Source organism: Sinocyclocheilus rhinocerous, unplaced genomic scaffold (genome assembly GCF_001515625.1).
Source record: "Sinocyclocheilus rhinocerous isolate Xijiao unplaced genomic scaffold, SAMN03320098_v1.1 scaffold853, whole genome shotgun sequence".
Classification (NCBI taxonomy): Eukaryota; Metazoa; Chordata; class Actinopteri; order Cypriniformes; family Cyprinidae; genus Sinocyclocheilus; species Sinocyclocheilus rhinocerous.
In genome coordinates, this window is record NW_015627738.1 from 2,391,189 (window position 1) to 2,403,033 (window position 11,845).

General features: G+C 34.6%; 1 protein-coding gene across 1 annotated transcript in view; it reads right to left on the reverse strand.

Moving 5' to 3' along the window:
• The window catches only part of LOC107733861 (sorting nexin-6), a 10,763-nt gene extending 5,550 nt beyond the window's left edge, over window positions 1–5,213 (reverse strand). The window contains exons 1-7 of the mRNA XM_016545687.1: window positions 5,152–5,213; window positions 4,964–5,014; window positions 3,511–3,615; window positions 3,281–3,391; window positions 1,192–1,313; window positions 984–1,107; window positions 333–428 (exon numbers count right to left, since the gene is read on the reverse strand). Of these exons, the coding sequence (XP_016401173.1) occupies window positions 333–428; window positions 984–1,107; window positions 1,192–1,313; window positions 3,281–3,391; window positions 3,511–3,615; window positions 4,964–5,014; window positions 5,152–5,157 (615 nt within the window). The 5' untranslated portion in view covers window positions 5,158–5,213. The remainder of the gene's footprint in view (window positions 1–332; window positions 429–983; window positions 1,108–1,191; window positions 1,314–3,280; window positions 3,392–3,510; window positions 3,616–4,963; window positions 5,015–5,151) is intronic.
• Window positions 5,214–11,845: the final 6,632 nt, after the last annotated feature.

Sequence of the window (11,845 nt, forward strand, 5' to 3'; positions counted from 1 at the left end):
TTTTTTTTTTTACTGTATTTTTAAACAACAAACTCAACCTGGATGAGCATAAGATACTTCCTATGATGCCAAACATTTGAACCGTAATGTATTATTTTTGACTATATTTTTGGTTTTGGCCATTGTGCATTCCACTACTAGTGAAGCACTCACCAGGGAGTCATAAACCATCATTCAACCCACAGCTAAACACAAAGTAGCTCAAGCCAAAGTAAATAATTTCTCAGAAAGGTGCCTGTCGTCGTGGCCTCTCTCTCCACCCCCTAATTTCTAAAGCAGAGTCACGTAAAACAGTCACATGATTTGGGAAGAAGGCCACAGACTGAACTGACCTTCACTCCAGCCACAAGAACCCCATCTGCAGACTTCACCACGTTCTTGAAGAAATCCTCCAGCTTTTCCTTCTTGTTTTTCCCTCGTACACTCAGCTGTAATTACAAGTGAAGGGCAAATGACCAATTAAATGCTCTTTTTTTTAAAATTCCTACTGAGAACTTGTATTTCTATATTTGTTTTGGCTTCAAAATGTTTAATTAAATATTCTTCAAGTTTGCTTTGCACAATCTCATCTGCTGTTTACACTGATGTCAGACTTATTCAGTTGTTATGAATAATATGATCTTTTGGTTTGTATCCAAGTTTCAAATAAAAAAAGAGAAAAGTAATTAAAGGAGACTTTAAGTAACATTTGATATTTTTAATTCACTGCAGAAAAAAAAAAGAACAATTAAATTCATTATCAAATAATATACAGTGGGTACGGAAAGTATTCAGACCCCCTTAAATTTTTCACTCTTTGTTATATTGCAGCCAAAACAAGATTAATTGCCTTAAAAAAAAAACAATGGTTACAATATAGTAAATAATAACATGCATAATAATACATAAATAATACATAACACTTAAAAACAATATTGTACTTGTACTTACAATTTCCAAACATTTTACAACAATAATGTCAGTGTTCAAAATGGCACACTTACGTCTTGGTTGTACTCTAAGAAAACATGAAAGTTCAAGTCTTTGCGCAGGACGGGATGGGCAGCAACACGGCACAGAAAGACCTCATGCATTGCCACAGTCTTCTTGAAGATGGCCAGATATTCACTGCAACACATTTTCATATTATTAATAATGAAGTCGTGCAACTAGCAACACGCTAACAATCATAAACGAAGACGATCAACTCACGCCTCCAGTTCCTGTTTCATCTTAGTGAACTCCTCCTTGGTCATAGATCCTTCACCTTCACCCAGCTTCTGAAGTTTCTCCCGTGATGCATCGAAATCCGGTCTCGGAGGAGAAGGAGGAATCTACAGGGAAAGTCTTTATGTTAGCTATTCAATCGGCGTTTTGACTCCCAAAACAGTTTCGGTTTGCCTTTAGAGGGTGTTGGTAATGAGACTCTGGGATTCGTAATATCATCATTCACTGAATGAAAAATGCAATCGCTCACACTGCTGTGCATAATGCAAAGTGCTATAAATAATTCAGGCCTGCTTTGATGATATTGTAAATGGCAGTCAGTGCCGGGACTCTTTCTTTGGTGAGTATTAATCTGAGCATCCCAGATGAAACTATATTAAATCAGATAGCAAAAGACTTATTTGATACTGAAAAAAACGTATATTATAATAATATATTGTGAAATATTTTTACAATTCAAAATAACAGTTTTCTATTTGAATATATTTTAAAATGGAAAAAAGAATTTATTCCTGTGATGCAAAGCTGAATTTTCAGCATCATTACTCCAGTCTTCAGTGTCACATGATCATTCAGAAATCATTCTAATATTCTGATTTGCTGCTTTCTTATTATTATCAATGCTGAAAACAGTTGTGCAGCTTAATACTTTAGTAGAATCCATGATACATTTTTTTAAAGACTCTAACGCATAGGAAGTTTAAAAGAACAGCATTTAATTGAAATCAAACTTTTGTAACATTATAAATGTCCTTACTGTCACCTTTGATCAATTTGATGTGTCCTTGCTAAAAAAAAAATAATTAATTGCTTAAAAATAAAAAACACAATCTTACTGACCGCAAACGTTTAAACACAATGAACATGGCATGGAAAAGTAATAAAGCATATCGCACATCAATCTAGTCATTTTACTCTTCTAGCTTAAAGGGGTCATAGGATGCCCATTTTCCACAAGTTGATATGATTCTTTAGGGTCTTAATGAAAAGTCTGTAACATAGTTTGGTTAAAATTTCTCAATCGTAGTGTAAAAAACACCTTTTCACCCTGTCAAAACCAGCTCGTTTCAGATCAAGCCGTTTTTGTAGCATTTTCCTTTAAATGTTAATGAGCTCTGCTGACCCCGCCCCTCTCTTCCGAGCCGCTCTCAGAGAGACTGTTTACTTTAGCCGCATTCATCGTGAAACTTGCAACTAGCACATTATTAGGAAAGGCGATTTGCAAAGATTCATTACAAAACATTATACTCACTTCTTCTGAAGATGAGGCTGGATCACGAATGATTCGCGTGAACATAGACGCATTTAGGCAACAGAACACCTCAGTCTCTTAGGAGTCATTCTTGTCTACATCTGCTCCGGCGGTGAAACAATGGCGGACTGATGACAGTCACTCAGGGCGGGTCTAAGGTAAGACACCAGTCCAGTCTGTGCTGAAACGCTACTGTCAATCAAACTATCGTGGGAGGGGCCTGTCTGTGTGACGTCACACAGACAGGCATCTGAGATCGGCTCGATTTGAGAAAGGGGAAAACATTTAACCAGATTAAAAAAAAAAACACTGAGTGAATTTTTATCATTATAGGGTGGTTGTGTACACACAACTGCCAACACACATTTCAGTTCAAACAACTTGTAAAAGTGCATGTAGCATCCTATGACCCCTTTAATAATAGTTTCAACCAATATATCCACAATGGAAACTGCACCAAAGATCATTTCCTTTTTTTTCTTGCACCTGAACTACAACAAAATGAGATTCGTCATGCGACAACAAACCTTGTTATGTACACCAGGCCTATAAAATGACATTAAGCAATGATTTCAGCCTTGGCAAGAGCGACTGGAACGTTTGCTCTCAAACACACACAATGAAGTAGTGTTTAAACGAGAGTACAGGACAGGACAGGACCCATACAGTTCAAACAAGCATCCAGTGTAAAGCAAATTAAAGAATGACATTACTAGCATAATTGCAAACAACTGGTCTGTGATTGCGATTAACAGCCAAGCTATCCATTACATCACTAATTAAACCTATACTATAATACGCTAAACACATAATGGTACTTACAATATAACCTGCGTATTCTTCATTTTCCACAAACGAGTCGTGGAGCCAGATAAATTCTTCATGCTGTCTGACCACTGAAAATTCATTCTGCTTGAAATTAGGTAGAGTGCTCTGGAAAAAACATAAATCATCACTTAATGAATGAATGCAGTAACCGACATGTGCATAAAGTAGATTTCAGAGGCAGAGACACACAATCCTGGTAGTTTTTATTCATTGATGTTGTGTACCTTTGTATGGACGGTGAACTTGACCTTGTCTCTCTCGCTCAGAGCGTCTGAAATGTCCACCTGTAGTGTAGCGTCGGTTTGAAGATCCACATTCACTGCCCTTGGCTATTAAAATAATTCAATAAATACAGTGTAATTTAATACCATCAATAGCTCAAACAGTGAGGATCACAGGAGTCGATTGCAATTATACTGCATCCATTTTTGAATATTACACAAAAAGTTTGTTTCATCTAATTACAAAACATTTATAATAGATATTGTTGCATTTAAGTAGAAGACATGACTGTCAAGCAATGACCGCAGCAACATATTCAATCTATAACAATTTGAAACAACATTTTTCTCAGGAAACATGGAATATTTGTGCTTTACAACGAGTTAACAACAATGAAAAACTTTGAAGAAATTGCACCTAAAATATACACATTCCCTTATACAGTACAAATATATGCATTTAACCTAAAATCCTCAAAAAAAAAGTTAATGTCCAAGTTACTCATCAACTACAATATACATATTATAAATATTAAATTTAATACAAACCAGCATTGCACTGAAATGTTGGGCAGTTATTATAATTTCGACAGTAAAATTATTATAATATTGTAATATGATATGATATTATAGAATTAATTAATGAGATTTTTAAAAATATTTTAACATTAAACTACAAAAGAGTAAATATTATATTTTGGCAGAAACTATGGTTACTATGGTAAATGTTTGTTAATCTACAATGCAACATTATTTTAACTCTAAACATGATTTAAAACCCTCAGTTTTTCTACATGGTCATTTCCTCTATAAAACTGACAATATACCATAGAAGTAACAGGGTATTCTTAAAAATACTTTTAGTACTGTGTACAGTAGCATGGTATGCATTAAAGTACCGCTACAGAACAGTAATTTCTATAAGGTGGATCTAAATAAGGTGTATCCATGCCATTACATTTATAAGTTATATTGCAGAACAACACTGTAACAACAATATACAGCAACATTGTTTCCTTTGATGTTACAGTTTAAAGTAACATTGTTTCAATTTTGTACAGATAAGAATTAGTCACATAATAGTTTTTTTGTTTTGTTTTTTACAGTTACATTCACCACAGAATTTGTGCAGCTCGATGACACACTGTTCACTTATTCTTTAACTTTAACAGGGTTATTTGCCCTCTTAATAAGTCTAAATTGCCCTAGTTTCTGGTATTGTCATCAGACTAGAGAGTCCAAGGCGAATCATTGTGCGTACATGTGTTTGTGTGTGTGAGGCTTGTCAGGAGGAAGTGAACGGACGGACTCAAATAAGACACACACACAGGGCCACAGTGACACCAGCAGTAATACACACGTCCTCTGACCACAAACACACACAACAAACATGCACACCACACGGCAGGTGGACAGAGGGAGAGTAGAAATGAAGACAGGAGGGAAAAAAACTTACTCCTCTGTCCTCCTCCGAGAGGAAATCGGGACCATCGTCCAGCCCTTCTTGCTGTGGAGAGACACACAGAAAGATCAGAACGAACGATCGGAATGTACAGACGACAGATGCTCGTTATTACTCAACGCATCGGAGCACTGGAGGTGTAAATATTAAGGGTGGAGGGAGTGAGAGAGAAAAGCACCCACCATCATGGCTGCTGCGGGTGGAGTATAAATGTGGCGGAGTGTGTGACGTCACTGAGGTGGAGTCTTCAAGTATTCAGGCAAAGGTTTGCACCATTTATTCGATTTGTTCGATTTTACATTTGAGATATTATTATTATTATTATTTGGCTTTACTCTTCATTTTTTTTAGTTATCTTATTCATGCACGTTATGTAGATTTGTATTACATATACATACAGGCTAAACATTCCTTGTAAATCAGTTTGTAAAGTTTTTTTTTACTATATTAATCAAATAAATAACGTTCATTATTATTATTGTCGTTGTTGTTGTTTTATTATTACTGCTAGATTGAAATCTGTATATTATATTATGTTATATTATATTATTCAGATATTTTGTATATTTGTCTGTACACATGCATTTAAGCAAAACATTAACTGTTTTTACTATATGAATAAAATAAATAGCGTTTATATTATTATTATTATTATTGTTATTATATATTAATTTGAATATTATAGTATTATATTACATTATATGTTTGTTTTATTCTCGTTATCTTATCATTCTGATGTTATGTATATTTATATATAAATATACATGTAGGCCAAACATATTTCTTGTAAAGCACTTTGTAAACACTGTTTTTATTATATGAATAAAATAAATCATGTTTAATTATATTTATTTATATTATTATTATTCGATTGCCATTTATATATTATATTATATTATATTAAATTATTATATTATATTATATTGAATGGATGAATGAATGAAGCATTTATATAGCACTTTATTGTGTATTGCTGTACACCCAAAGCGCTTTACAATCATATCATTGGATCTCTCCTCTATTATATTATATTATATTATATTATATTTAGGTTCTCTTTTAGGTTTCTTGTTAATTTTCTTATTATTCAGATATGTTATGTATATTTGCATGTACATATACATGTATTTTATTTATTCATAGTAAGAAATGTATGTATATATTCCTTACTATGTGAATAAATAAAATATATTATTATTATTATTATATTTTAGTGCATTAGAAGCGACTTATAAATAGCTTATATAGTAAACTTCATTACAGACTTGTGAGTGAAATATTCACTAACAAAGTCTGTACAGAACAGGGGTCGCTGATGTGTTTATATGATTGTGTTGATGTGATTACTCACCACTAGAGGGCGACAAACTCACTTTAGTCACGGAGAGAACAACTGCTTATCTTCACCTGCTGCTGGTGGAGTGTGATGCTGTTATTACTCAAACACCCCACTAGTTAATTAGTTCAAGTCAGGTGAGTTTGAAAGAATCCAGCACTACTGGATAATTATTTTTATGACAAGAATCCAGATAACAGAATAATAATCTATGCTGTACCACACTGCAGTTCATCTCTTTGACCGTGTTATAGTTTGTGGTTACTGATAGATTTTAGGTAATGATCAGCCAATGGTCAAGTGTCAATTTTGGACCTTCTGAAAACCCACCATCATAAAACGGTACACGTCAGTGATCTCTGTACACCAAATACAGTACTTGTCATTATGAGGTTAAAGGGCATATTTACATTTATAGAATCAAACTACCTCAAATTAATTGCAAGCTAGGTGCATTTAATTCCTTGCAAATTTGTAATTTATGCTTGTTTATTTCATCGTGTCTGACCATATACAGTACATAATAGTTTTGACCTGTTTTGCTGCTGCATAGGCCTGCTGTACACTGGTGTTGCCTAATATCAGTTCCAAAACATATGTACAAGTGTGTATACATTATTATTATTTTTTTTGTTAAAGGGATGTTGAAACAACACCGGTTTAGGACATAAACACATATTGAGAAACGACATACAGGCATCAACATCACAGAAATCATCTGAGCATCATAATAACATATTGAGTAACTTTGTCCTCAAGTGAAATCTTGTGACTCTGCAACATGCAATAACACATTGATATGCCCTCAACAGGTCATGCTGCACTGCAATAGACACAACAATGTTCATTTAACCAAAATGCCCATGAAATGTTTACTGATGAATTTACTGTTACTGTTAGTGTACCGTTAGAGTAAATCATAACATAGTTCCTATATGTAAAAAAAATCCAAACATTGCAAACCTGATGGTCAATGTCTTTTTTTACTTAGAATATTGTAACTACATTCTCAACATTGCACCTCCTCTCTCCTCACATTCCTTTCATCACAGGAATAGTTCACCTAAAAATGAAACTTTGCTGAATATGTACTCCATCCAAAATGTAGATGAGTTTGTTTCTGCATCAGAACAGATTTGGAGAAATGTATCATTAGCTGTCAGTATAAGAGTCCAAACAGCTGATAAAAACATCACAATAATCCACACAGTAATCCACACGACTCCAGTCCATCAGTTAATGTCTTGTGATGTGACAAGATGGGTTTGTTTCTTGTAAACACGTAGCATAAAGGCATTTTAATTTTAAGCGGTCACTTTTGGCCAAAATATGAGTTCATAATCCATAATAATGCTTCCTCCAGTGAAAAAGTCCATCCCCTGTTGTCCTCTCACATCAAAATCCACCAGCATATCAGTTTAGAACTGTTATCTCTTGTAAGCGGTGCTTATTTCTCTCCTGATTCAGTACTCCTATTTCATCCAGAAGCAACGTTTAAAGTTAAAAATGTCGTGGATTTGTTTTCTTATAAACTCACAGCTTTTCACATAATATTTCACAATAGTATTTTTCCCTATATTTTTAGTTCAAATGAATGCAACCTTGGTGAGAATAAGAGACATGAAACATGAAAAAGTCTTACCGACCCCAAACCTTTGAATGGCAATGTAGCTAAAGAGATGTTTGTGTGAGAGTTTATAATCAGACACAATTATTTTCTGATTTCTGATACTAATGACAGATCAATATATCAGCCAGGCCAATTAACTGGTGGATACTTGGCCATTTTGAGATTACTGCATCGGTCGATAACCCCCGTGTCAGTTCCAAGATAATAATAAACATAAACAATATTTAAAAAAATATTATATATAATACATTTAGCATATAATTGCAAGTGATGGAATGCTACATTTCTCCAAATCTGAAACAAACTCATCTACATCTGTCCTGAAGGTGAGTACATTTTCAGCAAGTTTTCATTTTTGGCCGAACTATTCCTTTAAACTCACAGATCTTCAGTTTAAATGAGAAGGAACGGCTAAGCCAGTTGACAGTGTTCCTGAAATGTTTTTAACAACATGTCGCTGATTCTCACGTGCTTTGCAGCAGCAAGCTATCAATACTCCGAGCGCGGCGGATACACTCTTTCACCGCACAGAATCTACTGGAGAGCAAGGAGAGGTCATTTGTTTATTTTCAGCACACTTGTCCAGACTCAGAGAGTCAGGGCTTACATGAAAGGCACTTTGTTTCGTGCAGCGGTGGACATAAAAGCTCTGACTAATAAGTTGGCTACGTGAGCCCAAAATAGATGCAACTTTTGATTGATCTGAAAAGATTGCAACTAAATAAACTTGTAATTTTCTTGCTGTCTGCATGGTGTCTTTAAAGTAAAGATTGCTCTTTTTTTTTTGTCTGTATTGATACTTGATTATATATCCTTGACAATACATAATAATGGGTATTTTTTGTTTTAATAATTTAAAAATTTAGCAATGCAACTATACAGCATATTTAATTATAGGAAATGTTTCTTGAGCAGCTAATCATATTAGAATGATTTCTGAAGATCATGTGACACTGAAGACTGGAGTAATGATGCTGAAAATTCAGCTTTGTCATCATAGGAATAAATTACATTTTAAATATATTGAAATAGAAAGGAGAGGTCATTTGTTTATTTTCAGCACACTTGTCCAGACTCAGAGAGTCAGGGCTTACATGAAAGGCACTTTGTTTCGTGCAGCGGTGGACATAAAAGCTCTGACTAATAAGTTGGCTACGTGAGCCCAAAATAGATGCAACTTTTGATTGATCTGAAAAGATTGCAACTAAATAAACTTGTAATTTTCTTGCTGTCTGCATGGTGTCTTTAAAGTAAAGATTGCTCTTTTTTTTTTGTCTGTATTGATACTTGATTATATATCCTTGACAATACATAATAATGGGTATTTTTTGTTTTAATAATTTAAAAATTTAGCAATGCAACTATACAGCATATTTAATTATAGGAAATGTTTCTTGAGCAGCTAATCATATTAGAATGATTTCTGAAGATCATGTGACACTGAAGACTGGAGTAATGATGCTGAAAATTCAGCTTTGTCATCATAGGAATAAATTACATTTTAAATATATTGAAATAGAAAAGTTATTTTAAATTGTAATAATATTTCACAATAGTATTTTTCCCTATATTTTTAGTTCAAATGAATGCAACCTTGGTGAGAATAAGAGACATGAAACATGAAAAAGTCTTACCGACCCCAAACCTTTGAATGGCAATGTAGCTAAAGAGATGTTTGTGTGAGAGTTTATAATCAGACACAATTATTTTCTGATTTCTGATACTAATGACAGATCAATATATCAGCCAGGCCAATTAACTGGTGGATACTTGGCCATTGTGAGATTACTGCATCGGTCGATAACCCCCGTGTCAGTTCCAAGATAATAATAAACATAAACAATATAAAAAAAAATATTATATATAATACATTTAGCATATAATTAATTTAATAATTTTTTGTAATTAATTTTTCATTTATTATCAGTAATTTTATGTAAATCTCATTTGCTATCAATGAACTCTCTAGAGTATTGTCATTCGCCATTGAAAACCCCATTTTAGATGAATATCAGTCTATATCATATCATATCCAGGTCTGCACCCCCAAAATATGTGCCTACATGCACAGAGAACTAGTTTCATAAGCACTACTAGAAAGTGTGTTCATAACTGAACTATAATCAACAACACAGATAAAGGCCAGTACGTTCCTTCTCCGAGAGCTTTTATGGCAGGGATTTTTAGGGATTAGATTTGTAACAATCTACACATTGTATTTTAAAATGGTCTGTGATATTTGAGAGCAGCCCCCTAAATTTTTCACTGAAACAGAGACCTTCCTTTCATTGGTGCTACTTCACTGAAGAGTGAAAGCCGTTCTTTATAACCGCTGCCCAGCCTGTCCCTTTTGTAGCTCTTTGGAAGCATGTTCAGTTTTGCCATTTGTGGACAACGATGACAAGACACAAAAGCATGCTGGCCATAAATAGCGCCGAGCAGCAGAGGATTGCTCCCTGCCTGCGGATCAAATTCTCCAAAGGGAAAAGCAGCCACTGGCCTCAAGCCCAGATCTACTGCAAGACCACGCTCATAGAAACCGCCTGGCCTGTAAGAAGTAGTGAAGGGGGCTGGGCTGCTCATTTGAACTTTACTAAGTGCTGCTCTCAATCTAAAGATGTATGTATATGATTTTCTATTAGTGAGTTCAACGCTTTACTTGACTGGTATGCTAGAATCAGAATGCCTAAAAAAGCTTAACCAAACACTAACAAACCATTCAATAACTAGAAAATCAAAGTTTGATAATCAGACACAATTATTTTCTGATTTCTGATACTAATGACAGATCAATATATCAGCCAGGCCAATTAACTGGTGGATACTTGGCCATTTTGAGATTACTGCATCGGTCGATAACCCCCGTGTCAGTTCCAAGATAATAATAAACATAAACAATATTTAAAAAAATATTATATATAATACATTTAGCATATAATTAATTTAATAATTTTTTGTAATTAATTTTTCATTTATTATCAGTAATTTTATGTAAATCTCATTTGCTATCAATGAACTCTCTAGAGTATTGTCATTCGCCATTGAAAACCCCATTTTAGATGAATATCAGTCTATATCATATCATATCCAGGTCTGCACCCCCAAAATATGTGCCTACATGCACAGAGAACTAGTTTCATAAGCACTACTAGAAAGTGTGTTCATAACTGAACTATAATCAACAGCACAGATAAAGGCCAGTACTTTCCTTCTCCGAGAGCTTTTATGGCAGGGATTTTTAGGGATTAGATTTGTAACAATCTACACATTGTATTTTAAAATAGTCTGTGATATTTGAGAGCAGCCCCCTAAATTTTTCACTGAAACAGAGACCTTCCTTTCATTGGTGCTACTTCACTGAAGAGTGAAAGCCGTTCTTTATAACCGCTGCCCAGCCTGTCCCTTTTGTAGCTCTTTGGAAGCATGTTCAGTTTTGCCATTTGTGGACAACGATGACAAGACACAAAAGCATGCTGGCCATAAATAGCGCCGAGCAGCAGAGGATTGCTCCCTGCCTGCGGATCAAATTCTCCAAAGGGAAAAGCAGCCACTGGCCTCAAGCCCAGATCTTCTGCAAGACCACACTCATAGAAACCGCCTGGCCTGTGAGAAGTAGTGAAGGAGGCTGGGCTGCTCATTTAAACTTTATTAAGTGCTTTAAGACAGCGGCTGCCCCCAATCTGAAGATGTATGCATATGATTTCGCATTACATTTACATTTACATTTAGTCATTTTGCCGACGCTTTTATCCAAAGCGACTTACAATTGGGGAATACATAAAGCGATTCAACTTAAAGAGGCAAACAGACACAGGAAGTGCTTGAAATACCAAGTTTTAGGCATTGTTCAAATAAGTACAAGCTAGAAAAGGGAAGGAATAAATAAAGAGAAAGATTTTTTTTTTTTTTT